Raw genomic sequence first — 18,679 nt, forward strand, 5'->3', positions numbered from 1 at the left:
TGGGCCCACCCAATCATGCCCAATTCTCAAGAGAGAGCCACTGCTATGAGGTAGCAACCGTGCAAGATCAGCGTCTGTCCAGGGCGGGGCCGGCAGGGGTGAGAGGAGGCAGGGAGGGGTAAGAGAAGGGAGGGCCGGGCCTGGGCATGAGTTGTTTCACTGCTCCCCAGGGCTGGGAGCTAGGCTTGTCCCAGCCTCATGAGAGGGAGTGACTGCGTTATTAGGCACAGGTGGCTTAATGGCTAGCTTAGGGGCCAGAAGTTCCCTGTTCCTACCTGGGATCTGGGCCATGCCGCTACCTTGCCTCGGGGGCCTCAGGCCTGGCCCCCTGCACAGTGTGCCCTCCTGCCCTGCCTCCTTCCCTGGCTGGTGAAGCTCTGTGTTGGCCTTGCCACCCACAGGTCCTTTCCTGGAGTGGATTCCTCTCGAGTCCCATGTCCTTGCATTTGTATGGGGGCTATTCTCACATTGTTAGCCCAGTCTTTCTGCCAACTGTGTGTGTGCACAGGGTTGGCATGGATAATGTTTCCATTTTACAGAGGAAGAAAATGAAGTCTCAGGAAGAGCAAAGTCTCTTAAGGGAGCTCAAAAGGAAGCTGGCCATTTTACCTTCTGATTCTGTAGTTTGTGCTCTAGTTAACGGCCCCAGAAACTGCCTCCTGCTGTGTCAATGCCTCAGGAGACACCCAGGTCTCCTTTGTGCCACCAACAAGTGGCTCACAGCCAGGAAGGCAGGTGGGGACTGCTTCCTCTTCTCTCCTGAGAGCCCAGCAAGATGGAGCTTCTCTGTACACAGGCTCGGCTTCTAGGTGCTTCCTTGGATGGGGATGGGGGAAGCTGGCACTTTGGTCCTGGCTAAGTTACAGAATAGCCGGCAAGCCCTTCCCCTTCCTGACCCTCAGCTACCCCAGCACTGGGGCTAGAGTTTTGCCAGCCTTTTCAGGGGAGTGTCATGGGAAGTGCTCAGGCAGGGAGTCAGGAGACCACCACATGTGGGACCTCAGCCCACCACCTCTGTTCCCCTTGGACAGAAAGCTTCCCTTCCTTTTCCTTCCCTCCCCTGTCATTTTTGTGTTGGTCTTTTGGCAGCTGCAGCATCTTCGCCAGGAATCAGAGAAGGAAGATTCTCCGAGTTGCACTTCAGACCTGGACCTTATTTCTTCCCCTCCCTGTCCTCAGGTGTCCTCGAAAGATATGGTTGATTCTCTTTGTCCCAACTCAGTGAAGAAGCTCTAGGTGTTCAGAGGAGGAGGATACAGGGCACGGCCCAGAAGGAAACCAAGTGGGTGTCCACAGACACCTTGGATTGCTTTGAGGCAGCTGTCCATTGTTTGCTTTAAGAAGAAAAGGAGTCCGTTTCCCCAAGGAGGTGGCAGAGAGCCATCATGACAGCCCCTTGCCCTTAGCAAAATAGTGCCAGCCTCCAGACAACAGATTAGGAGACCTTGGACGAAAGAGCAGGCAGGATTTAGGAGGGTAGTCAGAGAGGGGAGGCCTGGTCTCTATGTCCCAGCTTCCTTGGTGCTGTGGCAGGGGCTTTTGGCCAAGGGAGGAGGAGGAGGGCAGGTGGGTACTGAGATAGGTAAGGGCCGGAATGTGGGGGTGATGTGGTATGACCTCTTTTTTTAATTGGGAAGGTGTTACAAAATTCTCAGGCTGCTGGAAGGGCCCTTTATGGGAGACTTGCCCTCCCCCAAAATTCAGACAGAGGGCCCCCACACTCACCATGTTGGCTCTGTGATCTTCCAGATTTCTCTCTGGGCGGGAACTGAGGTGGGTGGCCCGTCAGGACGTGGGCCTCCTTGGATCGGGCCCTGGCTGGCCAGCAGGTCAGAGGCCCTGGGGCAGCTCTGGCTAGAAGAGGCCTTGGTCCCACATGCCCGGTATCTGTCTCCCCTTAGCACCCTAGCCGCCTCCGCTGCTGTATTCCAGGAGTGATTTGGGGACAGCGGGGCCAGTTGATTAAAACAACCACACGGGTGAAGTTGCCAAACTGGAATGATGATGCATCTTGTAACCTGACACCTGTCCTAGGGGCTGGCACACACCTGGAGTCATTCATGGCCCTTTGGCCTCAGAACAGGGGACACGCCTAAGATGTTGCAAAAGCAACCTTCCCGCCTGAATGACTTCCACCCAGCCCAAGATAGCAGGAGGCTCCTTTTTTCTATCTCCTTGCTGTGGGACTTCTCAGTGTGTGGGTGCTTCTGATCAGGGTTGTGGAAGGTGGAGGCGTTTGGGGTGTTCCACAGAACTGGTTTGTTGCCACATGGGGAGCAACAGGAGAAGATGAGCTACATGCACTTCCCTGGCCCCCAGTGCATAGCTGGCGAGTGCGGGGCTCATACCCAGCACTCCCACCAGCACCCCTTCCCAGTGTCTCTTGCCCATCCTTCCAGGTGATTACAGATTTGATATCTTGACCCGAGGTGCCCTCCTGGCCAGGGGATATACACGGTGACACCTTGAAGCACAGAACCAGAGAGCTGGAAGGCACCCGGGTCACTGTCTTCTCCCAGTCCTCCATGTTGTGGGCGAGGAAACGAAATTCCAGAGACGCAAAGATCACACAGTATGTTTGTGTCAGATACGGAACCAATTCAGATCTTTAGTTCCTTGGCTTTGAAACCCTCCCGGAGATCAGTCCAGAGTAGATGCGTGTCTTGGCCCCTCTGTGCCCGGTGTCTCTTTAATTCCGCTGCAACCGTGTGAGGAAACATTCTGTTCCCATTGGACAGGTGAGGAAATCTGAGCTCACGGACATGAAGTGGCTGGCTCCTAAGTCTTCCTGAGGTTCTGGCAGAGCTGGGACTTGAATCTGGTTCTTTCTGTGAATAGGTTGGATGCAGCCCAAGTGTCTGAAGCCCCATGTCTGTGGTCTGGGGAAGTATGGCTCAGGGCAGACTGTAGTGGTGTCTGAGCAGAAGGGGGACAGGTTTAACTGATGGTTGGCCCCATCTCAGCTACTCAGTGTGGCGTGGCCTTGGACTTGTCTCTGAGCAGTAGAGCCCCAAGGCGGGTCTGGAGGCTCTCTAGAGCCAGCGTGGCAGCAGCCCTTCCCCTGTCTAGGGCAGTGGGCTTTAGAGCTAGAAGTCTGGGGCTGAGTGCAGTGCTTCTTATGTCAGGACAGGTGAGTTCGGGGGACAGGCTGCAAAGACCTAGGCAGGTGCTTCCCTTTCAAGGAGGACTCCCCTAGTCAGACAGTGAGAAGCCAGTGGGCCTCCCTGCACTAGCCTTTCCCCAGCCTTCATTCTTCTCTGTGCCACAGGTTTGAATCAGCTCACTGGGCACTCAGGTGTTGAGCACCCCACAACAGTGCTGCTGGGTGGGCCATGTTGGAGGGGTGATTCCTCCACCCTTCTGACTCAGCTCTGGGCCCAGCTCCCAGGTGGGTCCGGGAGCCTGGGGAGTGGCAGGGGCTGCTGCGGTGCCTGGAAAGAGGCTGTGGGATCTCCAGGTGGAGGCACAGAGGGCTCACACCTCCCAGGAGCTAGGCGGGAACTACTGCTGTGCCCCCCCCATTCACCCAGAGGCAGCCTTAGCTCCCCACTCAACCTCCTCCTGTCCCTTGTCTGACCACTCTCTCTCTTTCACCTGTCTCTTTAGAGTCCCATCCTGGCATCTGCCACCTCTCCCTTCCTTTTGCTTTCCTCTGGTCTCTTCCTCTTTCTTCCTCTTCCTTGCCCTCTCATTTCCAGCACATGGGTCAAGGTCAGAGGCAATTTTGCCATGAAGCTAATGCAGCCTGAGCTGGGTTATCCCTCTCCACTGCCCACTCACCCCCGGCTTCTGCCTCCCTTGCATAGCCTGTCCAAGGCCAAGAAAGTTCCCAGTGATTTGTCCACATGGGCATAGGTTATTGGAAATTGTGTAGCAGGTTTTTGGTATGCTTTTTCTGAAAAAGGGCCCCTTGAAAAGCATCAGGCCTCACAAAACTGGGCTCTCCCTCGGTCAGGAGCATGGGCTCTGGGAGCCTGGAGTCCTGTGTCCTCATCCCAGCCAATGACTGGGTGACTGGCCATTTTAGTCCATCCTCCTGAGCTCTGTGTTCCTCCTCTGTAAAGGGCAGATGATGACAATACTGACCTCATGAGGTTTTTACATGGTTTAAATGAGATAGTCTCCATCTGGCTCCTAAAAATAAAAACTTCATGAATGGAACCGTTATCCTTATTTGTTTAGCAAAAATACATTTGTGGAGCTCCTACGAGGGCTGGCTCCTGTGCTAGGTGCCCTGGGTTTGGAAATGAGAGACACGGGCCGAGCACACACCTCTGGGAGGTGCTACGATGCATCTGTCAGTCATGCTGAGTTACATAGGTGTCCCAGTGGAGATGGAAAGAAGACTCTTGGGGGTTCAGAGATCCTTTTTCATCATTGACTACCCTCCGCTTTATTTCCTTCTTTCGTTCCTTCCTTCTTCCTTCATTCCCCTCCACCCCAGGACAGGACATTTTTACTTATATAAATGTCATTTTTAGGAGAGTGTATAAATTGTCAGTTGTTTTGATTGCACACTTGGACTTCATATCAACAACCACCCGCTCCTCTGCCTAACAATTAATTTTCTGTGGTGTTAAAGGCACTGTGGTGGGATGCCTGGGTGGTTCAGTTGGTTAAGTGCCTGCCTTCAGCTCAGGTCCTGATCTCAGGGTCCTGGGGTCGAGCCCTGCCTAGGGCTCCCTGCTCCATGGGGATTCTGCTTCTCCTTCTGCCTCAGTCTTCCCAACTGTTCATGCTCTCTAATAAATAAATAAAATCCAGAAAAAAAATAAAGTCACTGTGGTTAGAACTGTGGTTGGAAAAAATAAATAGCTTGTGTCTTAGCCCAGTCTGCCCACGTACTACATTTCTCCTATGAAAGATGGAGCTTCTGAGGCCAGCAAGCCTTCTAGATCCTTCCTGCTCAGGGTGTGTCTGTGGAGCTCCCAGCATCCATGTATCACCTTGAACTTGTTAGAAATGCAAAATCTTATTACTACCTTTGCTCTGATCGACCTACTGAATCTGAATCAGAATCTGTATTCCAGCATCCCTGGGTGATTCGTATGTACCTCAAAGTTTCAGAAATGCTGTTCTAGATCTCTTCCCACGCTCAGGAGTGGGTAGAGGCTGTTATTTCTGGAATGAGCTGAATTTAGACTGTAGCTTGCCATGGATGAACCTTTGGAGTTCCTTCCAGCCAGCAGAGCCTCTGGTTCTTTGCTCTGAGCCCAAGTCATTTGAGCTCAGTTTCAGTGACAGACTCTTCTGCTAGGGCCTCTTCTGGGAAGTTCCAAGGAGAAGGACGCAGGTGGCAGGCACGTGCTGGCACCAGCCTGTACCACCCAAGCCAGCAGCTCTGGAATGTGGCATGTGGGGAATGTGGCATGCATCTATGGGGACAGAAGGGACGCCTTGGCTCGCTGTGAGGTGTGCAAGTGTAGCTCTCTGTTGATTCGCTGACTTTCTGCAGAGGATTTTTACTGCTAACCAATCCTTCTCCCAAGACATGGTGTAGGCCTCAAAGCCATGGACTTAAGCTTCACTTATCTGCACTGGAGGGAGACTGGGGATGTTGAAAATGCCTGATTCTGGTGGATCTCTGTCAGGTGGGAGCTGACTTTCCTTTTGCGGCCCTTGCTGGGGTGAATTCCACTCAGGCTGGGACAGGGGGTGAGGGCAGACAGGCATATCTGACAGAAGGACGGGTCACATTTGCTTCAAAGGGCCACAGAAGTGAAAACTTGCTGACACATGGAATGGGTTCCTGCATGGCAGGCTTTTGTGCCTCTGCAAAGACATGCATTACCTCAGTTAGACTTCAGGGCCACCCTAGGATTTGGGTGCTGCCGTTACCTCCATTTACAGAGGGGGAAACTGAGTGCAGAGAGTGCTGGGTCCTAGGTTTGTGTAACCTAGGACACCTAGGCCTTTTCTACTTCCTGAGATGTAGTGCGTCATGCCTGGAGAGGGTCTGCAGAGCTCTCCAGAGGCCTCAAAAAGCCACTCAGGCCCCCATAACACCAGAGCTCTGTGTGGGCCAGCCTGGGCCCTGGGGGCAATTTCCACATTGCCCGTGTAATTTGAAATTGGTCTCAGAAAAATACCTTGTCATTTGGCCTTCTCTCCTCAACTTAGGCAAAGAATGAATTTCAGATTATTGCTGAGTCCAGCCTTTCTTTCCGTCTTTCTCTAGAAGATGCTCTGTACTCCACCCCGGAGCATCGGGCGGCTAAAAGAAATGCGGAGGGCAGTGGGGAGGGGAGACATTGCATTTCATCCTAATTGTCCTATAGATCTGAGACCATGAGCATATAGGACTTGGATGATTTTTTTTTCTTAAGAATCTGACTAGAAATTAAATTGTATAGATGAACATTTTACTACATTTTTATTCTCAGGATCAATATCTTGTACATGGCATAATCACCATGCATGGCTTTAACCTGGACTATAAGGGCTCTGTCACTTGCTGGCTGTGTCACCTTGGGCACATTCATTCACCTCTTTCTCCCTCACTTTTCTCATCTGTAAAATGGACAACAATAAAAAGACCCACTTTCTAGGGCTGTTGTGAGGATCGAGTGTCTTAACATTTGGAGAGTGCTTACTGGTATGTGGCATGTGGTAAGTGCCATGGAAATACTCCAGGAAGGTGAACATGAGAATTATTTCAGTTATAGTTAAATGAATCATTACCTTCAGAATGTGTTTTTGGATTACTGTGTGCCACATATTCTGCACATGTCATTCATTCTTTAATGCTTCGTCACACACTGTGTGTTTGTAATTCCCCTTCCAGCCCCATCTTCTGCCAGTTGTGTGGGGGAGGGCAGGACCCTTACCCTTTTGGGCCTCAGTTACCTGCAGGGTAAAAGAGCTGCACAGTCTGCCCCTATGGCTGGGAGCATGGGGGAGGCACATGGGGGGAGGTTCTGATCTTCCCCAGAGCCCTATCAAGGTAAAGGGCCAGTTGCTGCTTGCATATGGGGACTTGGGACAATTTTGAGGGCCCAGATGTTGTCCCTCCACCTGCCATGGGCAGGGCTGCACTGTCCTGTACCTGAGCTCCTTCTAGGTTCTTAGAGCTGCACTGAGTTTTGTTCACCATGTGCTGGGCTCATTCTGTTGCCTCGTTCTGCATCTCACGACTGTTACAGGAGAGGTCCAGCCCCCACATCTCATTTCTGGCACTCTACTTTTACCCCCTTTCCAGGGATGGAATTACACACTGATCCCTAAAGAGACAAAAGCAAGTTCCTGGTGTAATCAGAGGCCTGAACCAGTGGAGAAGGTGAGCCAGAGGCTTAACAGGACAATCCCTGCCCCCGCCCTTGGTTCCCTCTGGTCCAGCTACTTATGGGGGCCATCCAGAAGTTGTAAATCACAAAATGATCCAACTTTGACTTTCTTCAAAGGTATGCTGGCAGATGCTTGTTGATGTGATCAGGACAGCTCCCTATTACCCCAGGGAGCTCACAGGTGACTAGAGCGATAGGCCTCAGAGGTGCAGAGGGCATTGTGACAGAATCTGTGGGTCCAGCAAGGAGGCAGCGAGGGTTATCAGTGTCTTTTCTGGCACTGTTGAGGGAGAACGTGCGTGAATTGGTAAGGAAACATCACCTGTGTCTCTGTACAGAGCTTTATATAACAGTACTTTTTCTTATGTGACCTTCAAAATGACCTTGTGCGGTTGATCCAAGAACGGCGGTTCAGAGAGGCTGACTGACTTGTTCAGGGTCCTACGGCTACTGAGTTGTCCACCTGGAAGTGACCAGTCCCCAACCTGTTCATATGGTACTTTCTTCTACCCTCTTTTGACAGTGGGGCCGGACAGCTTTCTGCTGGGTGGTAGAGGTCTCCACCGGGTGGAACAGCCTCCTCTAGGATTTCATTCTCACCTGAATCCTCAGGCCGAGAGTTTATTTGGAAGTAAGGTCTTTGGAGCTGTAATTGGTTAAGATTAGGTCATGTTGGAGTAGGATGGGCCCTTCGTCCAACAGGACTGGTGAGAAGAGCCAGAGAGAGACACTCACAGAGGAGGGACCATGTGAAGACTCAGGTGGGGAAGCCACGCAAAGACGAGGGGCAGAGATGGCAAGGGGCAGCTGCAAAGCCAAGGAACCCCTGGAACGACCAGAAAATGGACGAGGCAAGGCAGGATCCTTCCCTGGAGGCTTCAGAGCGAGCCTGACCCTGCCAGCGCCCTGATTTCAGACCTTCAGAACTGTGGGACAATAGGTCTCCACTGTCTAAGCCACCTAGTTTGTGGGCCTTTGTCACTGTAGCCCCAGGACATGAACGTAGTGATAGTTCTCCAGGTTTGTCTTTCTCTTCTCTGTGTTCTTCTTTCCTCTGGAGTTGCCCTCTCCTTCCTCCTCCTTGACGGTTAGACACACAGAGCAGTTAAATCCTGGCAGCTCATGGCCTGCGAAGATAGAATTTTGACCCTTGACCTCGATTATATTTATTGTGCCAAACCCCCTTGTTAGCTCCTTTTTGGCTCTGGCTTTTTTTCAGAGTCCTTTGTACCACTTCAGCTACACCAGCTGTGCCCTGTTCTATAGTGTGGTGTGATGGTGTCTGGGAGGGAAGGTAGGAGGTGGTGTGGCCATCGTGTATTGGGAACAGGCTTTTTTCTTGCAGCCTGGGACTGGTGGTCTCCAGCTAGGTGTGTGAGGTCATTGCTGAATCTTGCTCTTGGCCTTCCATTCAGGCCAGAACAACACTGTCCAAGGATGGAAGGGTGGATGGAAGCCTGGTGCCTTGGGCTTGTGTCTTGTGGGGATGGAGGTGCTGGGTTTTTCTCCTTTTGTGTGAGGATGCCCTCTTGGTTGAGGATCTGATCTTGCTCAGGCTGCCACCTACAGAGAAATATGAGCAGGGAAGTGGCATTTTCTCCACCAGAGCTGTGAGTCAGATGGGTGGAAGATGTTTGAGTCATCATGTTTGCCTGGTCACTGTTTCTTTCACTGTCCCCGACAGTCTTTTTGTGCTGGGACTTCTTGCTACCAGTCTTTGTGCCAGGGTGGGCTGGGAGGGAAGGAGGTCGGAGGAGATGGGTGGTGAACTAGAAAGACCGGTGGTTCAGTTCGAGTCTCAGCTTAGAGACTTTCTAGTGAAAACAGCCAGAAGTACGTATGGACCCTGCGCCAGGCTTCCTGGGGGGCACCACGCTTTTCTTTCTTTCTGCAGCCCCAGGGCAGTATCTGCCGCACAGATGGTGCTTCAGCATTGGATGGGTAAATGTAGCTTAAAACACGGCTCCTGCCACAGAGCAAGACAATTCCGGCAACAGTGCAGGGGAGAGGACCGAGGCAGGGAAGAGGCAGTAGTTCAGGGGAAGGATGGAAAAAGCCTTCATCGATGTGTGGTCCACAGGGCTGGGGAGGATAAAGAAAAGGGAGAGGAACGTTGTCTCTGACTTCCCACTCTGTTTTGTCTGGTGCTCCCTGCCGTGTGCACCATAACTGCTGCTGTCCTAAATAGCCTTGCGGACTCAGTCTCTCTCTGTTCCCACGATGGCTGTGGGAACAGAGCTAACTGGTCCATCACCCCACAGCCTGTACTAGGCAGACTGACTTGGCACGCAAGTAGGTGCAGGTTGCTGGGCAGTGCTGGAGTTATGCAGATACAGACCCCAAAGGACCCACTGAGGGAGAGCTTGGGGGCGACTGAGGTTCTCTGTAGGTGGTGGTGTTGATGGCGGGCCATTAACTGATGAGTTCATTGGGTTGACCCCATTGAAAGAGGGAATGCTTTTAGATTATCTTTGTCCAGGCCTTGCCAAATTCCATGGATGATCATTTATTGATAATGCTGGTGCCTCTTGCTTGACTGAGTGCTTTTGGCCGCAGAGTGATGCTTGGGGAGAGGCGGGTTGGCTCCTTGGGGCTACTCAGGCTCCGTGGGGGTGCCAGGGCAGTGCTGTTATGTGCTGGGGGCTCACTTCCACACCAGGGGCCCTGCTTCTCCTCCAAGAAGACTTCATATCTGGCCTGAAAGGCCATCAGTGGGCAGCACTTTATGAATTTCAACATGTAGACATGGTCCTGTGTGCCCCTCATACCATCTCACATGGCCTTCGTCCTCTCCCTGCCTGTGACCCTGAACCAAAGTTCTTGAGCCTGATAGTCTCCAGCCCAGACCATCCCTTGACATCATTCCTGGCTTTGTGTATCTGGTTCATCAGATGCTTACTGACCATGTACAGGGTGCTGAGGACACACAGATGGATGAAGTGTCTTCTTTGCCTCTGTAGCTCTTTGGTGGGGGGTGGCATGGGGCTTGGGGGTACCCTGGCCCAGACATCGTACTCTGATCTCCTGGTATGTGTACACTGAAAGAGCAAACAGAGCCAGAGGTCAGGGCAGCCTCCTCAGAGGAGGTAACATTTGCACTGAGCTTATGAGGATGAACAGGACTTGCTCAGGTGGAGAAGTAGGGGCCCTAAGGGGGAAAAGAACCCTCACAGCACAGAGAGGAGGCTGAGTGTGTTTGGGGAGCCAGCTCTTAATTCCACAGATATTTACTGAGCACCTGCTCCGTGCCAGCCTTGTGCTGGGCCTGGGAGCATAAATAATACATGACCTCGAATAGGAGAAATTTACAAGACATCTTCTTTTGTGGGATCTGCACACAGAATGAGGAGTTTGGACACAGACCCTATGTACACACTAGGAGTTCCCAAGCTAGGGTTCTTGAGCCCTGGGATTATGCAAGAGGATCCATTGGGATAGGAGAAAAAAAAATACCCAGACCTCTGTTTATGTGTAGTCTTTAAACTTAAAAATTTGAGCTTCTCTAATGTTTACTGTATGTGTTGACCCTGGTGCCTGCACTTAGCCCCTGTGTCACATATGTTGCCTGTGGCACAGAGGGTCTGAGGGGCTCCATGAAACCGTCAGGGGTGTTTCACATTGTCATTCAGCTTTAGTGCATTGCAACATACGTACACCTGTTTCTGCAGGGGATTTGTGGGTGATCTTCTCTGGCTTTAACTAGATTGACCCTCCCACAATGGGTAAGGTCTTAGCAAGTGGAAAGACACTTGGGAGCTAGAGAGAGGGTGGGTAAAGCAAGCACAAGCAGATAGCAAGAACATGGCAAGGTGGTTGCTCTCCCCCACTCCTAAAGGGCTCCTCGTTATCTTTCCATCTTGAGTTAAAAATGGTAACAATCCGATGGTAGTCAATTAAGCTGAACAGAAATATTCAAAATTACCAAGGTAGTTTTACAACATAGATTCAAATCTGATATCAGTAATATTCTTTCTCTAAAGGTTTATTATTTTTCAGATACACCATATGCCAGGTATTTCCGTGTCCTACCATATAATGATGGTGGTACAAGGAAATGTAATATCCACATAAATAAAAATACATATGTTAGGGTTGGGTACCAACATTTGTTTGGTTACAGACAGTGATGAAAGAGGTTTGGACATCCTCGCTGCAGGCAGTCAGGAGCCAGTGGAAGTTTTTAAGCGTGAGGATTATGCTCTGATAATTTCAGAGGCTCCTCCCTGGTAGTCGTGGAGAGAGAGACTGGGGTACAGAGAATAATAGGACTTTTGCAGAAGTCCAGGTGAGGGGGGATGAGGTCCTGAACCTAGGTTAGGGGGATAGGAGAGGAAAGAGCAATTTTACATATGAATTAGACTCAGGGGACTAATACATTTGGCAAACAAGGCGGGGGAAGATCCAAGGTGAGTCTCCATTCTCTTGAGTGGCTGAGCAGGTAGGGCTGGTATTTACCATGGTGGCGATGGGATGGAAGCAACAGGTGGGTTTGGGGGAAGGAGATGAGTCTGAATTTGAGCAGGTTGAGTCAGAGTTGCCAGTGAGAGCCTTGGGTAGAGTCATCCTACCAGATCGGGCTTCTGGAGGTCTTGGGCTGCAGTTGTCCCTTCCCCTGGTGGGGCCCCAGTGAGGGAGTGCTCCAAGGAAATGAAATGAGTTACTAAAGGCATCAGTGGTGTCTTCCCTTCAGTCTTGTTGCCTTTCCAGGGATCAGATCCAGACTACTCCCCATATTGTACTTCTGGGAACCACCCAAAATATGGGTACCCCTTGTTTTCTTCCTCCTCTGAGCCATCTTGGGTTGTGATCAGGCTCCTTACGGGAGTTCAGGCCAAAGTCATTGGGAAAGTCTGATGAGGTCGGGTGTGTTCTTGTTCTCATCTTTGGGTACTAAGATAAGCAAGTGGAGGGCAGGGGTGGCACAGGGTGGGGCAGGATGGGGTGTGGGTGCTGTGCAGATGCCAAGGCAGGGACGGGTGTTGGATCACCAAGGCTCCATGGGGGGCCATGCTCGAGCACAAAAATAGTTCATTCTATCCTGGTCTGGTCATTTCTGAGTTGAAATTCCCACGCTGCCCCAGGTCAGGATGTGCTTCTCTCAGAGTCCATGTGGGGCTTGATGTGGAGAAGGCAAGCAGTTGTTATTCAGTGGTGCCTCTGAAGGTGGCACCTGGAACCACCAGCGGGCCCCTCTGGCGGGATCCTGGGCTCTGTGTGCACGACGGTTGAGGGGACAGGGCATGTGATGCTAATTGGAGGCTAGTGGCTATCTTCTCCCATTTTAGTGTTTTTCTTTAAGGAAAAAGAAGAGAGGTAGAGATGGACCAAAGGGGGAAAAAAAAAGACTTAAGAGAATGGAGTAGGTTTAGAAATAAAGACAGAAAAATGATGCTGAGAGAGATGAGAGACAGAAAATAGGAGAGAAGCGAGGTTATCTAGAGAATCACCCTCTGAAAGAAAGAGAAGAGTAGAATTGAGACCCATGACAGGAAAACAGAGAGTGGGCATGAGGAGGCAGAAGCTCAGGGATGTGGGGGAGGCAGAGGGGGCCAGGGGCACGAGACCTGCTTGGAGGAAGCATTCCCTCACCTTCCTTCTTCCCCATCCATCTGCCCCATTTCCTGATTGCAGTCGAAGGGGCTGGAGCTGGGCTGCACCAGAGACCTAGCAAACTTCCTGCCTCCATTCCTGACACCCAGCTGGGCTGCAGAAAAAGGTCAGAGGCAGAGTCAGCTTTGCTGCTGCTGGGGCAGGGGGCCCTCAAGCAGGGTCTGGAGAGGAGCCAGGCTGACCAGTGGTCCAGGCCCCCCTGAACTGAGGGTGTGCCTGCCTTGATGTTGTAGCTCTGGCTGCTTCTCCTGATTTGCTTTTTGCTGTGACGGAACAGAATTGAAAGCCCACGGGATGGGTGGTCACACAGGACCTTACAATTCAGGGGGGAGGACTAGGCCATCCTAAACCAAGACCGAGGCGATGGGTGGGGCGGAAGTGCTTTATCACTGTCAGACTCTGCATGGTGAGCGGCACGCTTGCCCACCAGCAGCCAGGCCGTGGGCTGCAGGCGCGGGGAAACCTCTGCGTAGTTAGGGTTGGTTTTCTGAGGTTAACTCGTAATAGGGAGAGAAATAGCATTCCAGAGGCCCAGAGAATAGGGGCCTGACTCTGGCTTAGTCAGTGACACTCATGCATCTGGGCAGAGAAAGCTTCCTCAAAAGGGGGATTCCAGATGTGGAGGGGAGGAGGCAAGCTGCCTAGATCCAGGCAAGCCCAGGTCAGAGGCCAGGGCCTGGGACGGAGGGGGCAGAGTGCCAGCAGGTGTCTTGTGGAGAGGTATCCTAGTGGAGGCCTCATGCGGTTTGTGGGGCCTTTTTGGAGCGTAGGAGACATTGTCCCTCCCACCCTTCCACTTCCCTTGATCGGATTGTGTGTTCATTTGGTAGATAGTCACTGATTTGGCTTCCATGGGATACTGATGCCAGATAGAAGACAACCTGGGGTGGACCCTTGCCACGCTGATCCCTGGGATAATTTACTATTAAAAAAATAAATATGTTGGCATAATAGTAGCAAGAAATGCCACTTACAGGATGAGCACTTACCAGACTCTGCTAAATGCTTTAGGTGAATGTTTCATCTGATGCTGCCCTCAGTCTTGGGAGATGGGCATTCTTTCCTTCGCTTCATAGATGGGAAGACAGTCCCAGATCTGGGGTTTGCAGAAAGCTGTCAGAGGCCAGAAGCCTGGTCTTGTCACCCTTCTCTTCTTGAGGGAGCTGGGGGCGGGGTGCTGCTGGGCTCTAAGCCCAGACCCAGTGCAGCCTGAGTCATCCCCACTGAACGTGGGCAGTGTGTATCTGCGACCAAGAAGCCGGTGCAGGGAGTCCCATCTCTGGACGCGCATGGCTAGGGCCAGATGCTAGAACCAGTGACTCAGCCAGACTGGCCTCTCTGGGAGGCTCTGCTGGCCTGGGGTCCTCCCCATGGGAGTTGCCCACACCTACAGCTAGGATCCTTGAGATGGCAGGACACAGGGCTGGTTTTGCAGCATGAGGTGCTTACTCTGTCCCTTAATCTTGGATCAGTAAGGGAAAATCAAGGGCCAGCATGAGTATATGCCTAGGACTGCAAAGAACAAAGGCAGATAAGCGGAAGAGGTGGTGATGGGAGGGCCAGCGTCTGTCCTCAAGGCTGGCTGAAAAGAGGTTTAGAAGACAGATTGGACCAGCATTCCAGGAGGCCTGGGGCTGGCAGGGAACCACAGGAAGACAGGGAAGGAGGGGATTGCTAGAGGGTAAAGAAAAGAGGGGTCCCTGGGGTGCTTGGGTGGCTCAATCATTACGTGTCTGCCTTCGGCTCGGGTCATGATCCCAGGGTCCTGGGATCGAGTCTGCATCGGGCTCCCTGCTCTGCAGGAAGCCTGCTTTTCCCTCTCCCACTCCCCCTGTTTGTATTCCCTCTCTCACTGTCTGTCTCTCTTTCTGCCAAATAAATAAATAAAATCTTTAAAAAAAGAAAAGAGGGGTCCCTGTAGTCTCTGGCTGTGCAGACAGAGGCTCTAGCCAGCTGGTGGTGGCTGCTTTGGTCCCACCTGGGAGGCAGGGGCACACAGGATCCTAAGCTGGGAAGTGGAGTGAAAGAGCCTGCTCTCGGTTTCTACCACAAATCCTTCTCAACCCACCTGCTCCCTGTCTAGCTTCCATCGGTGGCCAGGGGAGAGAAGCTGCTGATGGCATTGGTTGCGGCCGAACTCTGACTCATGCCTTCTAGAGCCAACAGATCTTATTTTCGTATTTCCCAGGGCTGTCATTGGCACCCAGGGTTCATTGCAAGAGGGCTGTGGGGGAGGTGGGAGAGGGTGTTCACACTCAGAGCACAGAAAGGGCCTGGGACTCCTGTTGCTGGAGGAGTGCCTCAGCCTCGCCTGCACTCCTGCTCCTCAAGGGCAGTCGTGGGATGAGTTGTCTGGGCTCTGGGTGGAGACTCCAGGCAGACTCCCCCCGGGTAGAGGCACCAAATTGGGGGGTGGCCTTGGCAGCCTGTGAGAGCTGTCAGCACCCCTCCTCCTCATCCCACACCGGTGGGTGTGCTCCTGTGTCTGCAGGGGTGGGGGAGCCTCCACCACTCCCCAGGCTCCCAGCTGGAGGTACAGAGATAATATGCTAATCACATTCTCCTCTGGACCTGCAGGTTCTTAGCTTGCTGCACCCAGCAAGGATTCTCCTTCCAGGCTCCCGGCCCTATAGGGAGTGGGGGGCGGGGCACTGATCCTCTTATCTAGCAGTGGTTGTGCACCTCACCCAACCTGGGGACTCCCCACAGCACTCCAAGGTTTCATCTGGGCCCAGAGCAAGCAACCCAGACTGCTATTCCAGGCAAAGCAGCGAAGGAATGGAGATACAGAGCTATATTTAGAAGGCCTGCTGAGACTGGGGGGTCCTCATGGACCCCAGTGCATCCAGAGGCCTGTCATGTTGCCTTTCTTTTTTTTTTTTTTTAAAGATTTTATTTATTTATTTGACAGAGATCACAAGTAGGCAGAGAGGCAGACAGAAAGAGAGAGGGGGGAAGCAGGCTCACCGCCGAGCAGAGAGCCTCATGCGGAGCTCGATCCCAGAACCCTGGGATCAAGACCTGAGCCGAAGGCAGAGGCCTTAACCCACTGAGCCACCCAGGTGCCCCTCATGTTGCCTTTCTTGGCAGTGGAGCTCCCAGGACCTATTTTTTTGTATTTTTATCAATGGCGGCAAATATTTGTGCAGTGTTTTACAGTGGGTAAAATTCTTCCACAGATTTTCTGCTTGAATCCTTAAAGCAGTCCATGAGGTAGGTTAAATAAGGCTGGTCATTGCCCCAAAGGAGGGAGATGACCCCCTGGTAAGTTCCTGATCCAAGACCCAAACAGGCCTGAGGGCCCCATGCTGGGAGGACCCAGCTTCTGCAGATAAGGGTGAAGCCTGGTGGGAGGAGCTGGAGCTGGTTCCCACCCCCCACCCTCGCAGGGCCTGAGAACAGCCTCACCCCAGCTAGGCCAGGGGCTCTGGTGACATGTCTGTTCAATTTGTAACTTGCCCTATTTTGGCCTCTCCTGCTTCCCTAGAGTTACTGGCGAACCCTCAGAAGCCTAGTACTATTCTCGACAGGCAGGGAAGTGGGGGAGATACTCTGAAACCACTGCCTGGCCCCTCTGCAGAAGGCTGCCTCCAACCCCATTTCTGTCCCAAGTTCCCAAGGCTGGGCTCTGGTCAGACCTCAGAGCCATCTCACCTGGAGGGGGGACATGCTCAGAGTTCTTGCCCTTGACTCTGCAGCAGACCCAGCCCCACTGGCTCTCAGCTCCCCAGCTCACTTTGGTAGATGCACCTGGACCTCAGTTTCTCAAGGTCTGAGTTTTCTCACATTCTTGCAAGTGGATCTCTGGTTTGGTCCCTATTCTAAGCCCTGCTTCTAGGACCCTGCTTCCAAGGCCACCCTGATCCCTGACATGTGCTTCTCACCTACCTGTTGGGCGCCCCATCCCAAGGTCCATCATTTCTCCATCGGCCAGACCCCCACAGCTGCCCAGGTCTGTGTTGTCCCCTCCCTGGGTCCCTTTCCTGCCCATCCCCTTCCTGGCAGGTCTGGGCCTGGGGTGAACACCGAACCCGAGATTGGGCTAGGAGGAGAGAGCGCTGAGTGGAAAGGAGGACAGATGGAGGAAAGGGGGACAGCAGACCACCCCGAGGGCTGCAGGAAGCCCTGAAAGGGACCCAGCAGCCGAAGTGAGCCCGGGACGGTGGCCCCTCTGCTTCTGGGGCCCTGCTTTCCTGGCCTCCAGCAGCATGGCCCCTGGAGTAGGGTGCCTGGCGCCAGGGCATTGGTGCCTTAAGTATTTTTTTAAAAAAAAAATTACAAAAGTTCTAATTAGGGAGAATCGGCTCCCAGCTAGGTCCTAGGGTCTCTGGTGTTGAATCCCCCGCCTGTGATGACATTACTCTTGTGGCCAGCTGTCAGATCATAGGCTTGGATCAACTGAAGATAGCATCGTAGTTATTTATTTTTAAAGTATTCATGTTTAATTCACAAAAATTGCACCATGAAGCAGACCTTACAAGAGATGACTGGACAAAGGGAAATTGGAGTGACTTCAGGCCTGATTCTCATTTGGCTCCTGTCTAGCAGGTTGGCCCCTTCCAGTGGACTGTTGGTGTCAGTACATGTGGCTTCCACAGGAGCAGGTTCCTGCTTGCGTAGGCCTTGCCTTTCAGAAAGAGGGGCTTCAGGTGTCCATGCTGGGAGCCCCTGTAAGTCAGGTGGGAGGCCTCAGCCCTGTGCATGGCCATGGCAAGTGCTCAGTGTGCTTTCCTCTTGTTATCATTCATCATTCTAGTGATAGCGTCCCCTCAGACTGTTGGGAGGGAAGGAGGTAGGGAAGAGGTTGGTGCCAAGCAGATAGTAGAGTGTATGTGTGTATGTGCGTATGTGCATATATATGCATATGTGTATGTGCACGTGTGTGCATGTGTGTGCATGTGTGAGGCTGGGTGGGGAGGAATAGGGTGGAGAGAGTCAAGATTCTATGTACCTTGGAGGTTATTGGGGAGTGGTTGGGAGTCAGCTCCCTTGAATGGGCAAGCCAGCTGGGCAGCTGCTGCTCTTCCTGGAGGAGTCTGGGCCGCCCCAGATGCTTTGTCTGCTGCTTTTTTGTGGCTCTAGGCATGGGGGCCCTGCAAGCTGGCTGGTCCCGTGCCCTGGGGCCTGGGATTTCTTAGGGAGGTGGGTGCTGTAATAGCTTATCCACATCCAGTTTGGAAACCCACAGGAAGGGTGTGCTGTCTGGCTGGCATTCCCAGGCCTCTGTCTCCAGGGGCCTCAGTGTGTTCTGAAGGGAGAGCACTGGGTAGTTCAACCCCGTCCTTTGGTCCTAGTCATCTGGGTTGACATGCTAGATGCAGGCCGACTCCTGCTCTCTCTCCATTCTGCTCTGAGCTTCTCATTCCCTTCTCCTCCTCTCCAGGGCTCCCATTCTGGGAGAAGGATCTCCACTAGGTTCTCAAGATGAGTCCAAAAGTCCCCTTCCTTTCCAAAACCCAAACCTGAGTACCCTTGTTTTCTTTCCATCCGATGCAGAAGCTGGTTAGTCTAACGCCTGTGTGCAAGGAGGTAAGAGGGGAGAGGAAGGGGCAGTGTTCTTCCAGCTCACTGTTGTCACTGCTTAAACACTCCACCTCCAAGTTCATGTGAAAGAAAACCCTCTCACATCTGGGACTCGAGCCTTCGGGCAGTACAGTCTGAGCCTTCCTGTTGTGTTGCTCACTGTTGACCCCGTCACTCTTCCAAGGAAGAGTCTGGCATGTCCCCTGTGTCCAGCCCCCCTGCCTGGATGACAGGAACAGATGCTTCCTTGACCAACATCTTAA

General features: G+C 52.5%; 1 protein-coding gene across 2 annotated transcripts in view; it reads right to left on the reverse strand.

Moving 5' to 3' along the window:
- Nucleotides 1-1,984, reverse strand: part of TMPRSS4 (transmembrane serine protease 4) — a 33,978-nt gene extending 31,994 nt beyond the window's left edge. For both annotated transcript variants that reach the window (XM_004749933.3, XM_045080479.1), the window contains exon 1: nt 1,726-1,984. In XM_004749933.3, the coding sequence (XP_004749990.1) occupies nt 1,726-1,728 (3 nt within the window). In that variant the 5' untranslated portion in view covers nt 1,729-1,984. The remainder of the gene's footprint in view (nt 1-1,725) is intronic.
- Nucleotides 1,985-18,679: the final 16,695 nt, after the last annotated feature.

Source organism: Mustela putorius, unplaced genomic scaffold (genome assembly GCF_011764305.1).
Source record: "Mustela putorius furo isolate JIRA1106 unplaced genomic scaffold, ASM1176430v1.1 tig00000460_pilon_pilon_pilon, whole genome shotgun sequence".
Classification (NCBI taxonomy): domain Eukaryota; kingdom Metazoa; phylum Chordata; class Mammalia; order Carnivora; family Mustelidae; genus Mustela; species Mustela putorius.